This window comes from Hevea brasiliensis, chromosome 4, assembly GCF_030052815.1.
Source record: "Hevea brasiliensis isolate MT/VB/25A 57/8 chromosome 4, ASM3005281v1, whole genome shotgun sequence".
NCBI classification, from domain to species: Eukaryota; Viridiplantae; Streptophyta; class Magnoliopsida; order Malpighiales; family Euphorbiaceae; genus Hevea; species Hevea brasiliensis.
In genome coordinates, this window is record NC_079496.1 from 501,450 (window position 1) to 524,833 (window position 23,384).

The 23,384-nt window shown below is 33.5% G+C and overlaps 6 protein-coding genes across 15 annotated transcripts; 1 reads left to right on the plus strand and 5 right to left on the minus strand.

Moving 5' to 3' along the window:
• Positions 1 to 2,015: 2,015 nt before the first annotated feature.
• On the minus strand, positions 2,016 to 3,705 carry LOC110635252 (S-adenosylmethionine synthase 5). Its single transcript, XM_058144837.1, has one exon. It carries the CDS (start codon positions 3,521 to 3,523, stop codon positions 2,348 to 2,350), a length of 1,176 nt encoding a protein of 391 aa, XP_058000820.1. The 5' UTR covers positions 3,524 to 3,705; the 3' UTR covers positions 2,016 to 2,347.
• A 4,101-nt stretch (positions 3,706 to 7,806) lies between these two features.
• LOC110635253 (uncharacterized) lies at positions 7,807 to 9,520 on the minus strand. The gene is made up of 6 exons (XM_058144798.1): positions 9,401 to 9,520; positions 9,127 to 9,232; positions 8,854 to 9,022; positions 8,433 to 8,785; positions 8,177 to 8,343; positions 7,807 to 8,071 (listed from the first exon to the last, which is right to left on the minus strand). The coding sequence occupies exons 1-6, from the start codon at positions 9,420 to 9,422 to the stop codon at positions 7,917 to 7,919; spliced, it is 972 nt and encodes a 323-aa protein (XP_058000781.1). The 5' UTR covers positions 9,423 to 9,520; the 3' UTR covers positions 7,807 to 7,916.
• Positions 9,521 to 10,648: 1,128 nt separating this feature from the next.
• Positions 10,649 to 13,074, minus strand: LOC110635255 (uncharacterized). 4 transcript variants are annotated; one of them, XM_058144845.1, is made up of 5 exons: positions 12,768 to 13,074; positions 12,470 to 12,529; positions 12,189 to 12,294; positions 11,466 to 12,098; positions 10,746 to 11,262 (listed from the first exon to the last, which is right to left on the minus strand). In XM_058144845.1, exons 1-4 carry the CDS (start codon positions 12,859 to 12,861, stop codon positions 11,873 to 11,875), a joined length of 486 nt encoding a protein of 161 aa, XP_058000828.1. In that variant the 5' UTR covers positions 12,862 to 13,074; the 3' UTR covers positions 10,746 to 11,262; positions 11,466 to 11,872. The 4 variants fall into 4 exon arrangements, with proteins under 4 accessions (XP_058000827.1, XP_058000826.1, XP_058000828.1 ...); XM_058144844.1 differs by lacking the exons at positions 12,189 to 12,294; positions 12,470 to 12,529; positions 12,768 to 13,074 and having other exon boundaries at positions 10,649 to 10,981; positions 11,102 to 11,262; positions 11,466 to 11,875; XM_058144843.1 differs by lacking the exons at positions 12,189 to 12,294; positions 12,470 to 12,529; positions 12,768 to 13,074 and having other exon boundaries at positions 10,649 to 11,002; positions 11,102 to 11,262; positions 11,466 to 11,875.
• A 138-nt stretch (positions 13,075 to 13,212) lies between these two features.
• On the minus strand, positions 13,213 to 15,837 carry LOC110635256 (uncharacterized). 2 transcript variants are annotated; one of them, XM_021784512.2, is made up of 5 exons: positions 14,350 to 15,497; positions 14,196 to 14,264; positions 14,037 to 14,112; positions 13,886 to 13,950; positions 13,213 to 13,674 (listed from the first exon to the last, which is right to left on the minus strand). In XM_021784512.2, exons 1-5 carry the CDS (start codon positions 14,533 to 14,535, stop codon positions 13,594 to 13,596), a joined length of 477 nt encoding a protein of 158 aa, XP_021640204.2. In that variant the 5' UTR covers positions 14,536 to 15,497; the 3' UTR covers positions 13,213 to 13,593. The 2 variants fall into 2 exon arrangements, with proteins under 2 accessions (XP_021640204.2, XP_058000829.1); XM_058144846.1 differs by having other exon boundaries at positions 13,213 to 13,950; positions 14,350 to 15,837.
• A 245-nt stretch (positions 15,838 to 16,082) lies between these two features.
• Positions 16,083 to 19,736, minus strand: LOC110635257 (mediator of RNA polymerase II transcription subunit 21). 6 transcript variants are annotated; one of them, XM_021784516.2, is made up of 6 exons: positions 19,589 to 19,725; positions 19,341 to 19,473; positions 18,727 to 18,935; positions 17,897 to 17,974; positions 17,767 to 17,818; positions 16,819 to 17,181 (listed from the first exon to the last, which is right to left on the minus strand). In XM_021784516.2, exons 3-6 carry the CDS (start codon positions 18,922 to 18,924, stop codon positions 17,105 to 17,107), a joined length of 405 nt encoding a protein of 134 aa, XP_021640208.1. In that variant the 5' UTR covers positions 18,925 to 18,935; positions 19,341 to 19,473; positions 19,589 to 19,725; the 3' UTR covers positions 16,819 to 17,104. The 6 variants fall into 6 exon arrangements, with proteins under 6 accessions (XP_058000832.1, XP_021640208.1, XP_058000831.1 ...); XM_058144848.1 differs by having other exon boundaries at positions 19,593 to 19,724; XM_058144849.1 differs by lacking the exons at positions 16,819 to 17,181; positions 19,341 to 19,473 and adding an exon at positions 16,083 to 16,275 and having other exon boundaries at positions 19,589 to 19,736.
• A 674-nt stretch (positions 19,737 to 20,410) lies between these two features.
• LOC110635276 (uncharacterized) lies at positions 20,411 to 23,065 on the plus strand. The gene is made up of 9 exons (XM_021784557.2): positions 20,411 to 20,796; positions 20,996 to 21,109; positions 21,204 to 21,272; positions 21,360 to 21,379; positions 21,463 to 21,515; positions 21,623 to 21,653; positions 21,740 to 21,818; positions 22,212 to 22,351; positions 22,564 to 23,065. The coding sequence occupies exons 1-9, from the start codon at positions 20,616 to 20,618 to the stop codon at positions 22,636 to 22,638; spliced, it is 762 nt and encodes a 253-aa protein (XP_021640249.2). The 5' UTR covers positions 20,411 to 20,615; the 3' UTR covers positions 22,639 to 23,065.
• Positions 23,066 to 23,384: the final 319 nt, after the last annotated feature.

The window sequence follows — 23,384 nt, forward strand, 5'->3', positions numbered from 1 at the left end:
GCAGAGAATTAAGATGTGGATTAAATCTTTAATATTGCAAAGGCTGTTTTGGTAAAGATAATCAGATTCTACAATTGCCCTATCAGGTTTCAATATTCAAAAAAATGGGATAAATATGTAGAAGGATGGGATAGCAGATTCTGTCTAAAAATTTTGGTTCAATTCTTCTAAGGGGACTATAATGTATTATAATGAATTAAGCAGGATATAATTGAACAAAACTTAGTTTAAGACAGAAAATTGACTGAATAATGATGCATTTTACTTGTTGCAGCGTCTTCCCAAGTGGTGGCTTTGGCTCTATTACCTTTGCCCCACTTCTTGGATACTAAATGGTATGCTCACCTCACAATTTAGAGATGTAAATAAAGAAATATCAGCATTCGGTGAGAATAAAACTGTTGCTGCTTTTTTAGAAGATTACTTTGGCTTTCACCAGCGTTGGTGCTTTACTTATCATCTTTCCAATTGTCTTTGCTTCTCTGTTCGCATATTTTATAGGAAAGCTTAACTTCCAGAGAACGTAACTATTATATTGATGTATCAATATATCTTGATAGTTCAATTAGCTTATCCAGAATTTATAGATAAGCACTAAGTTAAAAATAGTTATTTATTGATAAAATCTTTAGAGTTGGGTCTGATCATTCCTGATGAAAAAAACATGCCATGCATTTCTTTGATTCTTATGTATCCCCAAAAAATTTTGCATAACAAAGGAAAAAGAAAATGAAAATTCTTGAAAAACTGACCTGCATGTGTCATTTCCATGAATTTTGTCGTTGGCTTCTTTCGTCAAAAGCTCTTTGACCACACTTGTGCATCTGTCCTAAATTATATGGTACAATGATCATGAGTTTGTTGGCCTGGCGATAGTGGTGGCTAGGCCATTCAAACATATACTCAGATGCACTTATATAATTCAAGACAGGGATAAAACAGCTGCCAACATTGCCTTTGTTTCCTGCTTTTCTTCGAACAATGCTCTCCATCTAGTATCTGCAAAGAAGCACACTAAATGATTACGGATAATAACAAACTAAACTTGGAAGCTTCATCAGGCTGCTGATATCAGAACAAGACTCCTCTTCAATCATCTGCATCCAAAACTCCAAACCGTTCTTAGGAAGCAGGTATGCAGATTCATGGTAAAAACCAATCAATAAGGAAGACAAGGTTGGTTTTATAGACATTCCACACAAAGTAAGGCCCAAAACACCTACAATTGCTGAAGCATCTATGAATGGCAAGCATGGCCTTGCAAGGCTCTATTTGGATGGGTGAGGAAAAGGTAAAAAATGGAAGGATAAGGAAGAGTTGTAATAAAAAAATTTTCATATTTGGACATGAGTAAACTAATGGAAAGGTGATTATATTATTTATCTTTGAAAAGAGGTTAAGAAATGATAAATTTAAAGGGTGTAAAAATAAAAATAGTCATAACTCTCATCTAAGGCGAGGATAAGGATAAGGCTTACTCCTACTTCCCTTTATCATTCATAATTCACCCCCTTTTCAAAACATAACTCACTTACCCTTTCCAAACAGAGGAATACAACTCATTTACCCTCCCTTTACCCTTCATAATTCACCCCCTTTTCAAAACATAACTCACTTACCCTTTCCAAACAGAGGAATACAACTCATTTACCTTGCTTACCTATAGTTAGCCTCTTCACCCTCATCCAAACAAACCCTAAGATTTTGCATTTCCCTAGGAGGAATTTAAGACAGTTTATTTTGTTGGATAGGTGTGCATTTGAATCATTGAGGATTTCAACATGATACTTATCCGAATGGCGCCTTAAAGAAAAATGGACATACATAATTCATGAGCTGCCACAGCATAATCCATTTTAAAAGGTTACAGTGACTATGCATTGAACAAAACAAGCGCGCAGGAAATGAGTTTTAACAAAACCATGCATTCCCATCCATCCACTCTTACAAAGGATCTTAAGTTTAATGTAGTAGAAAGAGTGGAATTGGTAAACAAAGAGGCACAGGCACGAACATTGAAAAGAAAGCAATTTCTTTCTTCACCGCCAAATATATAACAAATGATTTAACATGTATTTTGCAGCTGTTCTGCCAACCCACTGTCTTTTACATGCCCTTATTACCACAAGCTAAGCTTAAGGAATCGATAACGCTTCTTTTTCGTTTAATCCAGTAACAACTTTCGAAAAGCACAAAAACAAATAAATAAAGAGAGAGATACAGAGAGAGAGGGAAAATAAATTAAAACATACTACAATCAATGAGGAAACTCTCATAATCGCGAGGGAGCAGCGGCAAATAAACAAGTATTATTTATCTGGAACTGGAGAAAAGACCTCAATTAAGCTTAGGCCTTTTCCCACTTGAGGGGCTTTACCACCTCCCAAGTGAAATCAGCGTCATCCCTGCCAAAATGCCCGTATGCAGCTGTCTTTAAAAACCTGCCATTGCCACCCCTCTTGAGATCAAGGTTGATGGCAATCATACCAGGCCTGAAATCAAAGTTCTCCTTCACGATCTTGAGGATCTCTTTGTCAGGAATCTTTCCGGTGCCATATGTATCTACAAACACCGACAAAGGTTCAGGCACACCAATCGCATAAGAAACCTGAACAATACACCTTCTAGCAAGCCCATTGGCTACAATGGTCTTAGCAGCCTGCCTGACAATGTAGGCTCCGCTCCTATCCACCTTGGTTGGGTCCTTACCAGAGAAAGCACCACCACCGTGAGCACCCCATCCACCATAAGTGTCAATGATGATCTTACGCCCAGTAAGACCAGCATCACCATGAGGGCCACCGATGACAAAACGCCCAGATGGGTTGAGATGGAAGATGGTCTTCTCGTCCAAATACTTTTCAGGAATAACAGGCTTGATTACATGCTCCTTAAGATCAGCTGCAATCTCATCGTTTGTGACAGTCTCATCATGCTGGGTTGAGATGAGAACAGTGTGGACACGGACAGGAACCATGGCACCATTTTCATTGTAGTACTCAACGGTAACTTGGGTTTTGCCATCAGGCCTCAGCCATGGGCAAGTTCCATTCTTGCGGACCTGGGTGAGGCGAGCGCCGAGCTGGGTAGCGAGAACATGGCTCAAAGGCATCAATTCGGGGGTCTCATCAGTGGCATAACCAAACATATGTCCTTGATCACCGGCACCAATATCCTCAGGGCGCTTAGTGAGATGGCCGTGGACTCCCTGGGCAATATCAGGACTCTGCTGCTCAATATTGACGAGCACTTTACAATTGTCAGCATCAAGACCCACATCATCGGAGGTGAATCCAATAGAACGGCAAGTATCGCGCACTACCTTCTCATAGTCTACATTAGCCTTGGTGGTGATCTCTCCAAAAACCATGACCATGTTGGTCTTGGTGCAAGTTTCGCAAGCGACCTTACTATCGGGGTCCTGAGCCAAACAAGCATCGAGCACTGCATCAGAGATCTGGTCGCAGAGCTTGTCTGGATGTCCCTCGTTCACCGATTCGGAAGTGAATAGGAAGGTCTCCATATCTGTGGCAAAAAGAAGTGAATCTTAGATCTGAATACTTTATAAATGCGCAGGAAGATCTATGAATTAGAAGGTTTGATTTGGTTTGCCTCTAGTCTGTGAAGATAAGAAGCTCTGCGAGTTCAAATGGAGGGGAAACGTTCGTATTTAAAAAGAAATGGGAAATTGCCCCCAAACGCATAATCTGGGCTAGATTCATTCTTTAATTTTTTTTTCTTCTTATTTAATTTAATTTTATGAGAACGGGGTTGGTGACTTGGTGCAGCCATTAGCCATCAGCCATTAGCCATTAGCCATTAGCCAAGCCAAGTGAGGGTTTAGTTTCGCCGATCGAAATATGACATGTCCATCTCATGTGTTTTTCTCACTATCTTGGTTAATAAAATCATTTTGTAAGATTTGAAAATAAATTTATTTATTTATTAATAATATTTTTTTACTTATAAATTAAAGAAAATAATTTGAGAGATATTAAATTTTTATTTTGATATTTACAAATTAATTTAATTAATTATTTTATTAAATTATCTTATTTAATTTTTAAAATTTTATTATAAATTTTATTTAATAATTTTTTAATTATTTTAATAATAAATATTATTAAATTTTGAAATGCTTATAAATTTAAATTAGTTTATAAAGAATTGATTTTGATAAGCGGCACCCTTTAAATATAGTCAAAAGAATTTTGAATGATTTTAAATTAAAATTGAACTATTTTTATGATATAAGTTTAAATTGAGGGACAATATTAAAATAATTTATTTGAATATAAAATCGACAAAACTCTTTGAAGGAATTAATATGTGACATGCTAAATAAATATTTTACTAGTAATAAGGCTAAACTCTTTCAACAACCTGCCACACAATATTCTAAAAATAAAAAATTAATATATGACATTACAAGTGATAGATTATTTATTAAATATAATTAATTTAATAATAAATATACTTAAAATTTTAAATATTTATAACTTTAAATTAACTTATAAGCAGATAATTTTCATAAGCCATATCCTTTAAATACAGCCAAAAGAATTTTAAATTATTTTAAATTAAAATTTAAATATTTTTTTGATATAAATTTAAATTGAGGGATAATGTTAAAATAATTTATTTATATCTATTTGTATATAAAACAAGCTAAACTCTTTTCAAGTAATTGCTATGTGACTTGCTAAGTAGATATTTTGCTAGTAGCAAGATTGAACTCTTTAAAGAGCCTGCCATGTAGCATTCTAAAAAATAAAATTATCATATGGCTTTACAAGTGGTAAATTATTTATCAAATATAATTAATTTAATTTTATTGCATATACATAAAATTTTGTTTTTATTTTTTATATTTTTGCACTACTTTAATGCTTTTTTGATTATTGGTATTATTTTTTAGAACAATATTAATATTACTAAATAAAGATAGCATTTGAATATATTATATATTTTTTAAATATATTAAGAGGACATAAAAAGTTTTATATTTTAAAATGATAAAAATAAATGTAAAATTTAATAATTTTAAATTATTAATATCTTTAATAGTATTACTATATTTTTCATTATTTTTATTATGAAGTCTTTATTAAAAAATTTGAGAGACAAAAAATGTAATTTATATAAAAAGTTATAAAAATAAAATATAGATATTTAACTTATTTATAATTAGTATGTATTTTTTTATGTTAGTAATTTAATTTTTTTATTTCACCTTATTAAAATTAATTAATGCATATTATTATTGTCTTAAGTTATAAATTATGGCTAATGAATTAGAATGGCTAAGTAAATGAGAATGTTTTGCTATTACAAAAATAAAACTTAATACCTTTTTATTATTTTTCAATTAAATAATATTTAATGGTGAAATTAAATTTTTATTTAAATGACTTACATTTGTTTGCATATATATATATGTAAGTCATATGAGACATTTGATATATATCGAGTGTTCTTATTTTATCAATTTTTTTTATTTTTTATTTTTATTTTTTATTACTTCTTTCAAAATTTATTAGTTTTTATTCTCAAAATTTATTTATAATTTTGCTGATTATCCATTCTTATATAATTTTATTTTTCAAATAACTTTCTATTTAATTAATAATAGATAATCAATATAGATATATATATTCGTTAATCATAGTTAATTTATGATATAATTAATAAAAAACTATTTTATTCTTACATTAATTATAATCAATTATCTTAATTGTAATTATGTAGAAGGCCAATAACCATTTTTTTTGTCATAATTGTATTATTCTACTAAAAAAAAAATTATTTTTATCAATTTTAATTACTGCACGTATTTGTTGATGGGGTTATATTAATTGATTATGTGAATATTACAACAACATTAATGAAATATGACTGATACACATAATGAATGTCTGCATATGCATTGTGTCCATAATTTATATGTAGAGACTTTCGTTTATTTTTATTCAATATTTACAAATTATTGATCATGGAAAGTGCAAATTCATGATGTCATGTATAAAATTAAAACATAACTTATATAAAATTTATATATTTATAATTTATGTTTATTAGTAAATTATATTATATTATGGCACTTTTTCCACAAAATAATTTAAATTATTAAAAAATGATAACTTAAAAAAAAATTGTTCAGATAATTTTTGTTTAAATTTTTTTCACAACTTTTTTAATTTTTTTTTAAAGAAAATTGTTCTCAAAAAAATTCTAAGAAAACTCTTCTGAAAAATATTTTAAACAAACAAATTTTCAAAAAGACTTATGAAAAATAATATTTTAAAAAATCTTCCAAAAATAATTAAAAAAAGAGGAAATTTTAAAAAAAATATTTAAGTAATAACTCTAAATATGTGACTCAAATGATTTGACCAATTATATCAATTAAATTTAAATTATTTTTATAAATAAAATAATTTTACTTTATTTCAAAAGAAAGTAAAATTTACATATAAAAAGAAATTAAATAAGTTAATTTTAATTAATTACATTATAAAATAATTAAAAAATATCTTATTCAAATTGATAAAAATTTATTTAAATTAAATTAATTAAGAAAAAAATTCGAATGAAAATTAATTTAATAGTAATAATAATTATTTATTATTATTTAGAAGATTTTAATTAAGAAATAAAATTTAAATTATAATTGACATATTAAATTAAAAAATATATATATTACCATAATGTAAATACGAATATTCCATTAATTTTTAAAGTTGAGTGGCAATCAGGAAAATCAAATTGCCAATTGAATTAAAACTTTTGATTTAGACTAGAGGAAGAGAAAAGAGAGTGAGGATTTAGGGAATGTAAATAAGAATTCACAGGCCCTCTAGCATTCCTAAGTCCAGCCTGAAATAAGACAACTTATTTCAACTTAAAATCGTAATTAAATTAAATTAAAATTGATTAGAATCGAGTCTGATTAAAACTGATTTTAAATTAAATTAAAATCATTTGATTTGACTTGATTTTAGATGGAGATTGACTTATTTATTAAAAAAAAAATTAATTTATTAAAATTAAAATTAAATCGAAATTAAATATTTTATTTTATTAGGTTACTCGGCTCGGCTTGCTTTTCCTTTCTCTCCAGCCCATCATCATTCAGCCACCTTCCTCGAATCTGTTCTACCGGGTTTGGTAAGCTTTCAGGGGCTGGTTATTACGGTAGTCTCTTCTGAGAACTCTTTGTGGCTTGCAAGAGGTTCTTTTTATTTGTTTGGTGAGCTTTTTCTAATTTTTGTTAGATTATTAAATTTTTTTTTAATATTATTTTTAATTAATTTAATAATTAAAATTACATCATTTATTTTATTGATTTAAATTTAAGTTTTTAATCTTTTAAATAAAAAATAAATTTTATTTTAATTTATTATTTTACTCCATTAATTCTTTAATTAAAAAGATTGTATGAGAAAGTCTTTTAATTTTGAAGAGCCTGTGCGTAGAAAGAAGACCTTTTTCTTAAAATTTTCATTATTTTCAATATTCATATAAAATTTCCAAACCCTATTTTATTTGACTATATTATTATTATTATTATCTTAATGGCAAGCTACCAAACCAAACCAAAGCCCAGTCAAACTACCACCAACCCCGGCTGAGTGGCTCGGGTTGTTCCGGACCGCGATATTTATTCAAGGAAACCGTGCTCTCAACTCCATCAATAAAAATGCTTTTACTGATTTGACCTCCGCTTCAGTTACACCTAATTTTTAACTATTAATATATTTAATTTATACTTATCTACTGCTATAAATATTATTTTTTAGTATCATATTTTTAATAATTATTATTTGCTAATTGCATATTATTTGTTCATGTGTTAAACGTGACAATTACATGCGGTGAGAAGGCACATGAAAACTGCCACATTCCCTCATCAGTAATTAAAATTCTTCAGTCTCTGCTACAAGATAAATCTCTGCTTCCACAAAACAAGTGTCCCGGGCCACAAGCCGTTGTTTCAATCGATCGAATTCACCAACTGAAATGAACGTTCGCCATCCATGATTTGGGCTTGAGGGACTGAACCAGAAATTATCTAGAGACAAAGGAAGAAGAAAACAAAAACTGAGCATTTTCCATAAGGCAGCCATTGTTGAGTACTATAATTGTTAAATTGGCAACAGAGATCATTAATTTTCACCTTTATGACTGATGTGTTTATGCTTGGATTGATCCAGAATGCGCAATGTGACTGCTGCATATGTTTTAGAGCTAGGAACAGGGGTTGTGGGATCTTCCAAAGCCAAATATAGAGAAACATGGGTGTCATTTTCAAGGCCTTCTCCCCTAGGATAGAGCTGTATCTTCCTGAAACAACCAACGCAGATAATATCATAAGTATCCCTTCCCTAAACCCTAATCTCCACCCCACTTAAATCATAAGTAAAGGAAAATACCAGCGATGTTTCCCAGCATTGAATACTGGGGAATCAACGCATTCTTCTTCTCGCTTGGTAGAGAATTCCTCAATCTTCCATTTGTAGGTAATAGGAAGGTCTTTCTTTATCATTGACAAGGACTCTCCTCTGCCTGTTGTCCGAACTTCGCTGACAGAGACCACCTTTGCTCCAAAAGTACAAGCTTCTTGTTCCTTGAGGAAACCACTGCTGGGATCACTAAATACCTTATGATCAACGAATTTATCCAAACCACATTCACGATTCAATAGGTGAAAGCATCCTTTCTTCTCCTCAGCATCTGTTCCTGCAACAATCAATAAAATATTAACAAGTACGTACCACAATTTTGGCTTTGTTCACGACTTTGGAAATTGCTGAAATCGTTAAACCGAAATCTTTTTGAAGCTTGGTTTTAAGATATGCCTGGTGGTTTCAAGAACTCCTTTTTAAGATGATCATACAAATACAAGTGAAAAACTGCTCGAACTTCGAAACCAAGCTTAACAGGGTCTGCCAATGCCAAGTAGAGAGAGATGTGGTCTGTCACATTCTTGCTTTTGTTTCCATTTGGGTGGAGAACCAATTTCCTGTGCCCAGAGAATTTATAATTATGCAGAACTTAAAACCAAAAAAGAACTGCATCCCACGAATAAGGAGGCAAGAAGAGTGACATGCAAGCAAGAAATAGTACCATTTGTAGCCTTTAGCTTCAAAAACTGCTGAATTGTATTTTCCCATGTCCTTAATTAATGAAAAGTTGCGTATATCGACTTTATAATCGAGTGGTGATAGCCTATCTGATATTGATCATGAATAATAATAAATGATACTGGCACTTATTTATATCAAAAAGAAAGAAAGTTTGCCTGACTAAGATCGAAAAAGAAAGTTCATTTCTGGCGAGAGAAAAGAAAAAGAAAGCATTTTTTTTTTAAATGAATGAGAAAGAGAGAGAGCATGCATACCAGCTCGGGCAACATCAGCCATATCAACAAAATCTGCAAAGAGAAGTTGAAGATGTGATAAATATCGAACGCATGTTAATAACAAGTGGCAGGGAGTTTTTATAACTCTTGTGATGCTTTGTTATCTGTTGATCTTTCCTGTTCAGCAGTGACGTTTATTCCAAACTTGAACGTTCTAAATGGTGAATCTATTAAAGAGGATTGCTTTCTATATGATCCTTCAAATTTTGGAATATAATACCTGTTCCATGCTCTCCTTGCAAGCAAAGGTGAAGCTAATCCCATTTGTATATTCGCAAGTGACATTTGTTATGGGGAAGAGTAATGCTATGCTACATGTGCCTACACTTTTTTCATATAAATATACAATATTGGTAAATATAAATTAGTTACTCATGCCCATCTCATTATCATTGCGTCCATAGTACCTGAATTCTTTTAATTTTATATATTTTAATTAATAATTTATATAAATATACTTTTCATTAATATTTAAAAATAATAACTCATTTACACATATATTCTCATAAAAAAAATATATTTTATATTTAATTATTTATATAAAATAAACTCAGATAATAATTATTCAATATATAAAATTTAAATTTAAATTTAAATCTAAATTCATCACAATTATTAAATCTAAAATTTATAATAAATTGGATTACATATTATTTAAATCTATTCTATTAAATATAAAATCGATTCAGATATCTAAATTACCATATGTTTTAAGACATCTTTTTTGTTAGTTATAGTCCAATTTGTATACCGGCTTCATGAGCTATATTCTTGAACAATTAGGTCCAATTAAAATAATAATTAATTATTTATAATTGGTCAAATTCTCAATTAGTCTTTCAATTAAGAGGCTAAAGTCAATTCTTCAAATTTTGATCAATTAGTCCATTGCCAATTTCATTAATTGAACTCATGTTGTTAACCATAGTTAAATAATTAAAATAGACATCTATATTAAGCATAAACTTGTGATTTCTCATAGAGATTCAATCGTTTTTCATTTACTAAATCAATCATAACAGTTTATTTCTTTATCTGAATTCTAAAATACAAATATTTTATATATAATAAAAATGATAAATTTTTACGTTTTTTATATTTTATTATTTTATTCTTAATATATTTTTATTCATTTTCTTATCTTTGTCTAATAATATAACATTATCAGATTTTCTAAAAGAAAAACACCACCTTAATTGTTTTCTTAAATTCTCAGACCTTGTTCGAAGTTGAATTTTGATTGATTAATGGGTGAATTTTCTTATTCCGTTTCAAGTAATTGCTTCTCTGAAATCGGTATCCGAGGGTAACCGAGCTGAAAGAATGAAAAATAAATGTATGCTAAAAGTAATCTTGCTTTTGAACTCGGTGTACATAGTGATGTAATATTCTTTACAGTGATTTTAGAAAATAAAACAACTTTAGTGTTTATTAGCAACTCCAAGCACTCTGATCTCTGCTTCCACAATGCAAATATCATTAACCAGAAGGGACTTCTTGAATCGAGATAAATAATGGAGTGGAGTGAATCTTGACCATCCATGTTTTGGGCTTGACTCACTGAAGCAGAAATTTCCTGTTCTTTTACATATTACAAAATCATAAAGGCTCCAATAATAAATTAAGCTTAAACATGGAACTGTAGCTAGCAAATGGGCAAAGAGCTCACAGTGTTTTTACCTTTACCAACAATGTGCCTGTCCTTGGCTTGATCCAGGAGGCGCAGTGTGACATGTGTGTATATTATAGAGCTAGGAGGAATGGGTTCTGCCAAAGCTAAATATAGTGAAAGATAGGACCCTTCTCCAAGTCCTGTTCCCTCAGGATAGAGCTCTATCATCCTGATACAATAAATAAAGTAAAAATCACAAGTATTACTTTCAAGTCAAAGGGAAGAAAGCGATTTGTCAGGTTCGATTAGAACCAGATGCAACTGAAATAAAATGTCAAATTTGGATTCAGAATTGCATAGCCTAGTTTTTAATGACACTTATTAGCTTCTTTTCGCTTGCACCAACACATCCTTCGAAAATAAAAGACATACCACTGTCGATCTCCAGCACTGAAAATCATCTTAAGAGGATCTATTTTTAACTTGGAAAACTTTTCGATCTTCCATGATTTCTTGGCATCAGGGAGTTCCCTTGTCATCGTAAAGGACTCTCGTTTGCCAGTTATCGTTTCCTTACGCACAGAGACCACTTCTGCTCCCATAACACAAGTGTCATTCACAAGGTATCCATTACTAGCATCAAAAAATTCAGTAATACCAATGAATTTATCAAAACCCCATTCAAGTTTCGATTTGTGAAAGCATCTGTCCTTTCCCCGAGTATCTAAGCATGGAAAAACAGCCAAATTATTAGTTTCTTTGGAGTAAACTATTTTAAGAAAAGCACGTTTTAAGAAAATGCCAAAATCACCAGACACATAAGAGTTTGAAGAAATATATTAGTAAAACGTAAAATTGATCTCTTTGCAAAGTAATGACTGGGAAAATATGCCTGGGCCTGGGGCTATCAAGTCGTTGTGGTTTTGCTGATCAAGCAAGTACAGGCAGAAAACTGCATAGACCTCTTCATCTTCATGCTCAACAGAGTCTGCCAGTGCTAAGTAGAAAGAAATATGACGATTCACATGCTTTGTCTTGTTTCCGCTTGGATAGAGAACCAATTTCCTGTCACCAAGGAATATATATAGAATGATGCAGATCCAAAAGATCCAATGATTTCTCCACATGGAGTCAAAGGAAGCAAAGAGAGTGTACCATTTGCAGCCTTCAGCTTCAAAAACTGCTGATTCATATTTCTTCATTGCATTTTTAAGTTCTCCAAAATTGTGTATTTGGACAACATAATAGCCAGGTGATTCATCTAATTACAGATCATGAATAATAAAAGATATTATCACTTTATAATAACAACTTGTCTATATTCATATAAAGAAAGTTTGGCCATAAGGAAAGAAAGTTTGATTTAAATGTCAGGGCAATAAAAACAATGGAAACCTTAAGAGAGAGATAGAGAGAGAAAGAGAGCCAAAGCATACCCATGGTTGGAGATCTACAAAAAGAATGCGTGGATCCGTGTAAATCTGAAAATTCTTGTCCTATTTGTAGTAAGAAGTGGTAGAAAATTATTATTCCAAACTTGAAAGTTGTTCAGGATACATAAAAAAATTTATTGGAAGATTGTTTTGTGATACTGATAATTTGGAATAGAATTGAATTCCCTCCTTGCAGGTGCGGGTACATTGCTAAACTGAAAAGAAAAAGATAACTTGAAAGATGTTTGCAACTTTAGCTGGACTCAAACTGAAAGTTTCAAGCAAGAAATATGCTTTACACCTTGTAAAACCCAATGCATAATCAGAATAGGTTGAGAGGCAGAAGTAACAGCTAATGACGAACAGGGGAGAAGTTGAAGAAAGAGCACTAGCATTGAATAGGTAAACCATTCCCTAGTCTAATAATCCAGCCTAATCCCTGATATAAACCCATTGGGAATATCCAGTGGCATATGAGCACATCTCTCATCACTCTCAAACTGAAAGCCATGGAAAACAAGCATACACAACATAAATACCACTTCAATTGTAAGCATTGCTAGCCCCAAGCTTCATTAAAATGGATGAGAACAATCTCAAACCTTTAATTTTTGGTTTAGAAAAGGAAAAATTGCCCCAGCAGCCAGTATTAGCTCCAAAGTTCGGTTTTAATTGCATGGTCTAGATAGCAACATTTTTATCAAGTCAATAATGCACAGCAGCCAAAAATAGAAAAGCAACAAGCGGAAACCACAACAAACTGCACTACTCCAGTCAATAGTATTCATACTGCATCTACAAGAAAGAACAAAGTACAGGACAGTTTGCACCAGCAAAACTCATAATGAAAGCTGAAAAGGCTAAAATCGAAAAGCACAGACAAACATAAACTTCACCCAACTGTGCTAATTAATTCACAACCCTAGAAGAATTGTATTTCTTATCCTATGATCTACTGTAGAACTATTCAAGCCAGCAGCAAAAACACTGAAGCAGCAACAAGCTTTATCCATCAAATCTCCCTTAATTGATCTATATGTTTGACTATGCTGTCATACTGTGCAATCTTAACCACTCTAAGTAGGGATATGTGTTTCATCACATGGCAGGATCCTTCCAGCTCTCTGCTATGAAGATAATCCTTTCGATTTTGGTTTTGTATAGCCCAAATAGATTAGCTTCTCCACTAATTTTTTCTCAGCATTTACCTAATAACACAAAGAAAGAGGAAAAGAAAAATCAACAAACAGAATTTAAGATACGTTGAATGATAGATATACAGCTATTAGTTTCTTTTTGAAATCCAGGGGTTGATTAACTTGATTTCTTCATAGCTCTTACATACGCAGAGCTGTTTTCACATGCGCTGTGTATGTGCCTTTTGAGAGAGAGAGAGCGAGAGAGAGAGAGAGAGAGAACCTCAAGCATGGGAGCGTTCTTAGGAATATTACATGCCAGAATTATATTAAGACCAGTCTTTAACACTGTAAACAAACACGAAATTATCTCATCAGAAGCACAAAAGCAGTAATCCCATGGTCATAAACTAGTAAAAAATTCACAATGTTACCTAATCGTCGAGCAATGCTAGATCCCGTATTATCAGAAGCTCCTCCGAGTAAACAAGCAACACTCGCCGTATTACTCTGCCACAAATCATCAAACACAGAGACGACAACAATGGAAAACGAAAAGAAAAGAAACAGTAACCAGAAGATTAATAACTTACAGGCCGCGTCGGCGCAGCCGCGTACAAGTGGCCAAATTTAGCAGAGTTACAGCTAATCCATGCATAGATCTACATCCACAGCCAACCACTTTTTTTTTTTAAGAAAAAAAGAAAAAAATTTATGGAGACCGTATGGCAAAGTAAATAAGAATACCTGTTTGTGAAGGCGGATGATCTGTAAATGAAGGGTAACATCATCGACGATTTCGGTGAAGCAATTGACCTGCAAGCCGCCGGCAGCAGCATCGTCCTGTTGGGCGGAAGACGAAGATGATTCTTCTAGTTTGAGATTTCCAAGAGAGCCATTAAACCCATCGAATTCAAAATTTTGACCACTCATTGTTAATCACAATCACACAAGCTCAATTTGTAGATTTGAAACTCAAAGAGTGAGAGAGAGCAGGGAGAGGGTTATTACTTGAGCCAAGAGTCAAATAGGATAGGAATAGCACGCTACGTTTGCTGGAAATTAAACTACGAGTCGTTTAACATATCCATCAGGAGACCTCCAAGATACAATAAAACTTAGATGAAATATTGATGAAACAGCAGGACATAACCAGAGAGAACCATTTCCAGTGTCAACTACAAGCATTTCAACAGATTCTAAGTACTGCATACATGTGAACAAGCTCCCATCAATAATCCACTTGATATTGTATTTGGATGATCAAATATTAATCTTTGATCCAGAGAATGAAGGGCTTGAGAGATATGTAGAATACACTGATTGTTCATCAAAAAGCGACAGACTTCCCTTTTCTGCTATTCCGAGCATGAATAGTTCCGTCACAAGATGCTAGCCTTCCGCTGGATGACCAAACACAATTGTCATTCGCAAATTAAAAGAGTTTGCATATCTGTCCATATCAATATCATTTATTTCGGAGATGAAGTACATGGTAGGGGCATCCACACTCTAAAAGAACAACAAATTTAAGTTGAAGAGAATGTGCAAGAAAAAGCCTGGAAGATTAACAGAACAGAGTAGAAGTTTGGACCACCTGAAGCTTTGAAATTTCCAATTTCGTCTGCATAACAACAGAAATACAAATGAACAAAGACTAACTCCTTGGCAAAAATGTAACTAGACCATCTAATGTGCTCAGAAAATCAATAAGCTGGGCTAAAGCATTCCAGCTCTGAACTCTGCACAGGCTCAGGCTTATTCGCATATGAAACAATGGCGCAAGAACGAACAACTTGATTAAGCAATGGCATTGGTACCATTTGTTTGACAATGAAGGACCCGCCCAAAAGAACACCTTATAGATCAGCAAATAACAGAGTTAGCTTAATAAACTGAATATGCTAATTCCACAAAGGACATTGGTTTTGCCAACCAATAGAATGAAAATACCAATTCTAACCAGCAAATCAATTCCATCAGGACATAGTCCTTTCCCAAAGCAGTGAATCAAAGGCAAGATTGTCCTTTTTCTTCTGTGATTATCCGAAAAAAATTAATAATCATACTGATGTGGACGTGATTCAGATAATGTCTGTTTCTCTAACTTGCAAGGGACATGAATTGATCATGCAAGCTGATTCCTTATTGCTTTTTTTCTTTGGTCAAGTGATAAAGAGCAGTTCCTCATTGCTGTTGAGTTTCCATATGATAGGCCTTCAAAATTATTGTAGTGACACATTCCGTTGACCTGAACAAAAGTGTTTACATTTCATTTGTGATATAATGCCAGTTCCAATTAAAGGATTTACTATGGAGCTGGTAATTTATTTTATTCATCTCATGTGATAAATTGTTGTTACTGGATATTCTGTCATCCCCACATTTAGTTTCTGTTTGGGCTTTTTTTCTCCGGTTTAAGAAACACTGTTTCAAACAACTCATGTGTCATCCACTTCAGGTGCTGGATCATCCAAGTCTGGGAAGGGAGGAAAAAACAGAGATTGTCGTAGTTTTATCATGGCAAATGCATCAGAGCATAATGCGTTTTGGCAGCATTACATAGGATCCCTTGTTGCAGGCTTAAACTTTCCGTGATGTCAAAATCCCCAGATATATACTTGTCTTCAGATTATGCCATGTGTAATCTAGCTCATTCCTTCTTGTTGTGCCCTGTTGAAAATTTTTTGCCAGTCTATTAGGGAAACATAATCTGCATTTGCCTATAAATTCAAAAGACAGAAGTATTTTGCGGTTTTACTCATCAACAGACGATTGATTGTTTTCGAGTGCCTGAGATCAGTCGATTGGTACTTCGTAGAAATACAAACACTAACTTTGGGAGGACTAATACGCACAGCAGTAGCTCTGATGGTAGCTGGTTCATTGAATGCCTAAGAGAGCAGCTCCTATCAATTAACCTATGATTACTCGATACGAACTTTAGTCCTCTCAAGTCCAGTCCATACAGACCGCTAGGTAAAGATACCTTTCATGGAATTATTCAAGCAAGTTCTGATACAATTTTTGTTTTCCTCGATTCTTGTGGTTCAAGGGAGGCAGAGTGGTAGCAGAAACTTCAATCCTAATGCCTATGCCCTATGCTATTAGACAGGTAGCTTCAGGGTCCTTAAGTGGTTAGTACACTTTTTATACAACTTTTGTTCTTTTTAATCTAGGAGCAGAAGCCTAAGAATGGGATCAAAAAGATGAAAATAGAGCAAAAAGCAATAGATAACTAATCTGAACTTGTCGACTAACTAACATGAATTTACAAATCATAAATCAATAGGTGGTCTAACATGATTCTATCATGCATATGCTACCTTAAGACACGAAAATATTACAAGTGCTTAAGCCCATGACAGCACATGCAGATGCTATCCTAGTAAGAAAGGGGAAAAAATGCTTAGACAAATTTAGATGCTTGAAATTGGACTCCTCCATCTGGTCCAATCATTCCCTTTTCATCTACAACATTCGGAAATGCAGTGCACCATCATTAATCTGGCTTCTTCAGGTTCAAGCAATTATCTGTTGCTTGGCTAAACAGCTCCTGGACCTGCTTCAATTCTTTCTCTAGAACCACCAAAAACACATCAAGATTGATGGTAGATTGCCTCTAATGGACTATGAATAAAAGTAATTAAAGAAAATGATAAGAGACAACAGAAAAAAATGCCAGTACATAAATTTATTTGTTTTTTTTTTTAGCATATTTTCAGTTATATATAACATCAGCCTACATCATATGAATCTCTAAAGATGTATCATTCGGTTGTTCAGTTGCACAATCTCCTCTAGCATGCAGGAAGTAGATCTCTCTCTCTCTCACTCTCTCTCTCAAATAGGCAACAGTTTTCTTGTGGTTCTCCCATTCATGCATGCATGCCACACACAGGACATAGGTCCTAGCTACTGGAGCAAAGACATCCTTTTTCTTACTTATAAATTTGTCAGTTTGCTTACCATGCCATTAGAAGGAAAACTTGACATCAGATTCATTGGCATGAGCAGAAATACCCAGAAAAGGTTATCCAAACAGTAATATAAAGGAAAGAGAAAGACTAGGATACACCTAGTATGTTACACCAAACCACTTGATGATTGCCATATATGGGTAAAATATAAAAACAAGCTAAAAACAAGCTATGGAGGATTTACCTGCAGCTTCCAGTTGCCTTTGGAGTTCTTGGCCTACCGCATCATTTTCAGCCTGGACCATAGATCACAAATAAACCATAAAAAAAACCAGACTACTGGAATTTTTGGTTAGGTAAAGCAGTTTTCATACCTGCAGTTCTGCAATCCTTTTCAGTTGAGCTTCTTCACCTCCCTCGGCTAATGGAAGTGCTGCCACCAAAGCATCAAACTATATAAGCAACATCCAGCAGTTAGTTGATTGTAGTTGGATCACATAATAATAGGAATAATTGATAATATATCAGAAGCTATACACATGACAATTAGCGGGTCAGAATGAGGCCGGACAAAAAATTTGTGTGGTTCCAATATCACGTTTTGTCTCCACAACTTTGCTGTATGTGTAATAAGTCTTCTCTATTGTTAAGGGAATCTATTTGAATGAGCCGATTTCATACTTGCCTTTCTAAGGCAATTGAACTTACCTGAAGTTATTTTCCAAGACTTCGACACCAAAAATCCTCATAATGTTGTATTATGGTAGGTCTTTCTCAAAAGCACTTGCATTACTTATACACACATGTTTCGAACATTCTTGTAGGAACTTACAAATACAGTACTTAGCATCTCCAAATATGTAAAATGTAATGCAATGGTAAGGGTCTGCTGCTCTATTGTGACTGGTCAAGGGTTTAGATCGTGAAAATAATGGGAAGGCAGGCTGCATACCCTTGCGGCCTTGCCCAAGTCTCACAAAAGTAACTCTAGAAAGTTAAAAGTATCTGCAATATTTTTGTAACTAGCAAAAAGAAAAATTATGGGTTTATCCATCATTCAAAGTACAGCTGCTTCAACCCAGAAGAACCCAAACGAATACAACTAAATTGTGAGCCAAACTCCCAATGTGCGTAGCAGAAGCATCCAATCCATTAATTAATTTTAAAATTTAGAAGTGTTCTCTTATGAGTAAACATTTCGCACCTGCTTTGCAGCCTTTACAAGCGCAGCACTCATCAACTTAGGTTGATCTGCAAAATCTTCAGTAGGGTTAGCTGGTGGTTCAGGGTAATTTGGAGAGAGACGCACTGGAGGAGCATCTCTTTGCAGCGTCCCAATTGTGTTAAAAGCAAGTGAAGCAATTAAATCCACTTGCTCTTGCAATTGAGAAATTATGTCCATCTTTCTTATACCTGTATACCAAATACAAGTAATCAAAGACCTAAACTTTAACGTAGCAAATACAATTTCTATCTATATTTCTCATAGCCGATCGCATTATTCTTTTGATAGCTTTCTTCCAAAAGGTTGCACCTTAAAATAAAAAAATTAACATATAGGGTGACTTTAGACTTATTTACCAAAATCTAGGTTTGGTTTTTCGTTTCGGCTGAAAACCATGGATGACGAACGAATATGCAAATTTCATCACGTTAATAGTTAACTAAGGTAGTCGGTACAAAACCGAATAACCGGATTCTTTAAATTTGCAAACAGAACCGAACCGCATTGCTGTAGACAGAACCATCAGATCATGGACACTACCATCCCAATACAATCAATCAAAATATTAATTAATTAGCTTTGAAAAAGAATACCATTAATTTGCCACAAGTTGCAGGAGAATTCTAGAAAAAATGCAGTATTTCTTCGGGGAATTTGGTCAAATAACTGAATTACAAGACAGAACTCCCAAAACTACCATCCACCAAATTTATTTGCAATGAACTTCTGAAAAGAAAAATTATATAACCCAACCAGATTGCATGAATTTGCAAACAAAATTCTTCGGCACAGATCAAGGGCAAGGCTAATCAATTGGAGACGTAAGGTTGAGTTTTCGTACCTACCAGCTGTTGGGAAAGGATGAAGCGTGCTCCAATGAGTTTAAGCAATTTGGTGGGAGAAGCGTCTTGCCTTGGACCCTCTCAGTCTTAAGCGATTTGCACGAAGAAAAATCGAAGGTTGAAAGAGAAACCATCGCTTCGTGCAGGCTGCTTATGTAGTGAAAGGGAAATGGGGCTGGGCTGCATGCCGCTGAAAAGGCCGAAGGGGCCTGCGTACATTGATCTGGTCTGGCAATTGAGTATGGGGCCTTTCATTTTAGGGGGCTTATAAAAATTTTGATTGGTTCAATTTTTTTAATTAATTTGTGAAACATAACTTTTTTTAAACTAAAATTTTCTTAACAAAATTGAGGAAAAATTTAATGAAACAGAGTCCAAATTAATCCGATCATTAGTCTCTCCACTTGCACCTAATTTAAAACCTTTAATTGGTAAAAAAAATTTAAATTGAATTAAAAAATAAAATTTATAAAATATTAATAAAATTTATAAAATATTAATAAAATTTAATTTAATTATTATATTAAATAATAAAACTGAATAGATAGAATTAATTTGATTTTGTTTGCTTATTTAATATAGATAAAAAAATTGCTTAACAGACAATAGGGTAAGATGAGTCGAGGCTAGAATCGACGAGGCAAGTTTCTTTGTGGAGATTTTTTTTTATTTTTTATTTTTTAATTTTAATTTATTATTATATAATATAAATTTATTTATTAAAATAAACTTAAAAGTTTTAAATATAACTTAATTTTAATAAAAAAAATAATATATTATTATGTGAAATGAGTTACAGATATTAAGATCGGAACGAGTCGGACTCATACTGTGAGACAATACGGCGTGGTTTGCTACATATGACAACACTCTGATTGACGAAGAAATGACTACAATACCCTTCACATCTATTCCACCGACGGAACGATGAAATGGAATGATGATGACTGATGACCGTCGCTCGCTCGATAGGAAATTGCGGTGCCTAGAAGATCAAAGGAGCGCCGAGCAGTTGGAGAGTGTGAGATGACAATGGGAACACCGACGCAGGCATACGGTGAGCCATGTTACTGGGATAACAGATATGCCAATGAATCAGGGCCCTTTGATTGGTATCAGAAGTATGCTTCCTTGGCTCCCCTCATCAATCTCTACACCCCTCGCCACCACCATCCTCGAATCCTCGTCATTGGATGTGGCAACTCAGGTGACCTTCATTTCCTTTTGCCTTTCTCTGCAATATCACCATCAAATCACGATCTCATCTCTCAGATCCTCTCCCTTCCTTTAGGAAGGAACACTTCCAATTTTATTCCACCTACTTTGAAAGTGATGCTTTTTTGGATGAGATCAGTTATGGCTTCTTCCTTTTTTTTTTTAAAAAAAAAATGAAAATGTGATTTCAGCGTTTAGCGAAGGAATGGTAGACGATGGATACGAGGATGTGGTAAACGTCGATATATCCTCTGTGGTTATTGAAGCTATGAAGAAGAAGTACTCTAATCGTCCTCAATTGAAATGTATCTACTTCCCCTTACTAATTTTGCAAGATTTTTTTTATTTATTGTTTTTTTCGTGCTAAGGCCTTTTTTTCCCCTCTTAACACTCATGCAGATATTCAAATGGATGTCCGAGATATGAATGCTTTTCAAACAGGTTCCTTTGATGCTGTTATTGATAAAGGTACCCTTTTAACAGCATTTTCATTTCCATACTTGGGTTAAATATCATTGAAATAATTCTTATGTTTGTTTGACATGGCTTTTTCAGGAACTCTAGACTCTATCTTGGTGAGTGCTGTGTGTTTTAAGCTGTCATTCCTATTTTATTCTGTATACTGGATATGTACTTATTACCACATTTTTCTCTCTAGTGTGGAAATAACTCAAGACAAAATGCTGCCAAGATGTTTGAAGAGGTTTGGAGGTAAAATGATAAACTAACAACGCCAGTCAAAATTTTTCACAATTTTATTTTTGCTTTTTTCCTTGATCTGTTCACCATATATTGAAGCAGTTGATGACTAACTATAGGGTCCTCAAGGATAAAGGAGTATATATCCTGGTAAATGGAATTGCTTTCATGCAATTAAAATTTTACTTGTATTTGCTTTTGCTTACATGCCTTGAATCGCCTTGCAAATGCTGCAGGTTACTTATGGAGCTCCAGTGTATCGCTTATGCATGTTGAGAGAATCTTGCTTGTGGGGGATAAAACTCCATGTGATAGGTTCAATATACTCCTTTTTTGAATGATAAGATTTTTGCTCATACATACAATTTGTTCCTTCTTTTTCTATAGTACATTTAAAAGCCAAATTAAGGGAGAAATGGAATCTTTTTTTTTTACAATAATATAGAAGAATGAACTGTGATTGCTATCCATGTATGGGATTGCTAGAGGACCTTGGTTCTACTTAACCGCTTATCCTTGACATACAAAACAGACTCCCCTTCAGAAAATTGCAATAACAATAGAGATATGGTCAAGGACACCTCTAATTCTCATGATTGTTCGATCAAGGAAAAATTGTTGATTTCTGTTTGCTCTTCTTCTTGAACACTAGATGGTAAAAACTCAGGAATTTGAAATGTTCTTAATCTTGCTTTTTATAATGTGCAGAAAAGCTTTTGTCTGGAGGAGTCTCTGAGCATCCAATATGGGAGTTGACAAATCCTGTTCTGCTTGATGACAATGGTAACTCAGTAGAAGCGACACTTGGAAAGAACCCTGATGTTCACTACATTTATGTTTGCACAAAGGTTGGTGAAATTATTCCATTTTTTTGTTTCTTTTTGTCCACAGTACTAAAACTTGAAGGCTTGCTTGCCTGAACAAGGTGCAATTTAGCTATCTGTCAATAATTTATTGATATCCATTCGAGCTAAATATTGATCAATCATCAATGGTTCAAGCAAAGAAGATGTGTGATTTGATTATAATTAGACTTCTTGATCCTTTTTCTTCCCCATAGGATGAATCTTTGAAGCCAAGCCAAAAACACGATGAGGCAGTTGAATGGGAAGTGTTACGATGTCCAACTCAATAAAGTGTGTGCTGGTGCATGAAGTTTCTGGCATTGTAGGCTTTGGATCCCTTGCATTGCAAGGGCCAAGGAGGTTTTTCATGGTTTGAACCTTTGACATCCAGGTCACGGTGAAGTAACCTTACCTTGTACCAAGGCTCATCCTCAGCCAACATGTTGCAATGCAACTCTGTTTCTTTTATGTGAATAATTGGACATCCTATGCTGACATAATAATTGTTGGTTCAGTGGATGTTATCTGTATTATGATTAGCCATGACTTCATTTTAGCCCTCAACTGATATCTTGATGGGACTGTATGCCAAAGCAAAATGTAATATTTTACTATTCTCCATTTTCCACTAGATTGGCTTGTATTTATGATTGTGTGACTATTTAGATTATTTACTTTTGAATGATGAATTCTTTTGGTTGCTTGTGCTGATGGATACATATTTTACTGCCTAAATACCTAGCCATCTTTACTATCTTACTTTCACTTCTTCTATATGTGGTTTCTGCTGTAGAGCGGGGCCATATCACCCCAGGGAATGTGATACAACTCTTGATCTACGCTCATCTTGCACTTTTTCCTTCGTTTGTTTTGTTTAAACTAATGATTGGTGTAGATTTTTCTCTTGCCATAAATGGAATAGGCTGGTGGTAGAGCTAACGTTTGAATATAAGATATTCCTTTTAGATAAGTATATCTTAACGAATTAAATGAACTCTACTTCAATGCTATTTGAGTTATTTCCAGACTCTGAGAA

Coding starts and splice junctions, on each gene's coding strand:
- LOC110635253 (XM_058144798.1), bottom strand. CDS start 9,422: ATGGCTGATGTTGCCCGAGCTG. Junction 9,023..9,126: donor GAAGCTAAAGGCTACAAATG/GTACTATTTCTT, acceptor CTCTGGGCACAG/GAAATTGGTTCTCCACCCAA. Junction 8,344..8,432: donor AATGCTGGGAAACATCGCTG/GTATTTTCCTTT, acceptor TGGTTGTTTCAG/GAAGATACAGCTCTATCCTA.
- LOC110635252 (XM_058144837.1), bottom strand. CDS start 3,523: ATGGAGACCTTCCTATTCACTTCCGAATCGGTGAACGAGGGACATCCA.
- LOC110635256 (XM_058144846.1), bottom strand. CDS start 14,535: ATGAGTGGTCAAAATTTTGAATTCGATGGGTTTAATGGCTCTCTTGGA. Junction 14,265..14,349: donor TCATCCGCCTTCACAAACAG/GTATTCTTATTT, acceptor CTGTGGATGTAG/ATCTATGCATGGATTAGCTG. Junction 14,113..14,195: donor CGGCTGCGCCGACGCGGCCT/GTAAGTTATTAA, acceptor GATTTGTGGCAG/AGTAATACGGCGAGTGTTGC.
- LOC110635276 (XM_021784557.2), top strand. CDS start 20,616: ATGACAATGGGAACACCGACGCAGGCATACGGTGAGCCATGTTACTGG. Junction 21,273..21,359: donor TGATGCTGTTATTGATAAAG/GTACCCTTTTAA, acceptor TGGCTTTTTCAG/GAACTCTAGACTCTATCTTG. Junction 21,819..22,211: donor GATAAAACTCCATGTGATAG/GTTCAATATACT, acceptor TATAATGTGCAG/AAAAGCTTTTGTCTGGAGGA.
- LOC110635255 (XM_058144843.1), bottom strand. CDS start 11,635: ATGGGAGCAGAAGTGGTCTCTGTGCGTAAGGAAACGATAACTGGCAAA. Junction 11,263..11,465: donor AGTGCTGGAGATCGACAGTG/GTATGTCTTTTA, acceptor TTATTGTATCAG/GATGATAGAGCTCTATCCTG. Junction 11,003..11,101: donor CAGGCACATTGTTGGTAAAG/GTAAAAACACTG, acceptor AATATGTAAAAG/AACAGGAAATTTCTGCTTCA.
- LOC110635257 (XM_021784514.2), bottom strand. CDS start 18,924: ATGGACATAATTTCTCAATTGCAAGAGCAAGTGGATTTAATTGCTTCA. Junction 17,975..18,726: donor TTGTAAAGGCTGCAAAGCAG/GTGCGAAATGTT, acceptor TTGCTTATATAG/TTTGATGCTTTGGTGGCAGC. Junction 17,182..17,766: donor AAGGCAACTGGAAGCTGCAG/GTAAATCCTCCA, acceptor TGGTGGTTCTAG/AGAAAGAATTGAAGCAGGTC.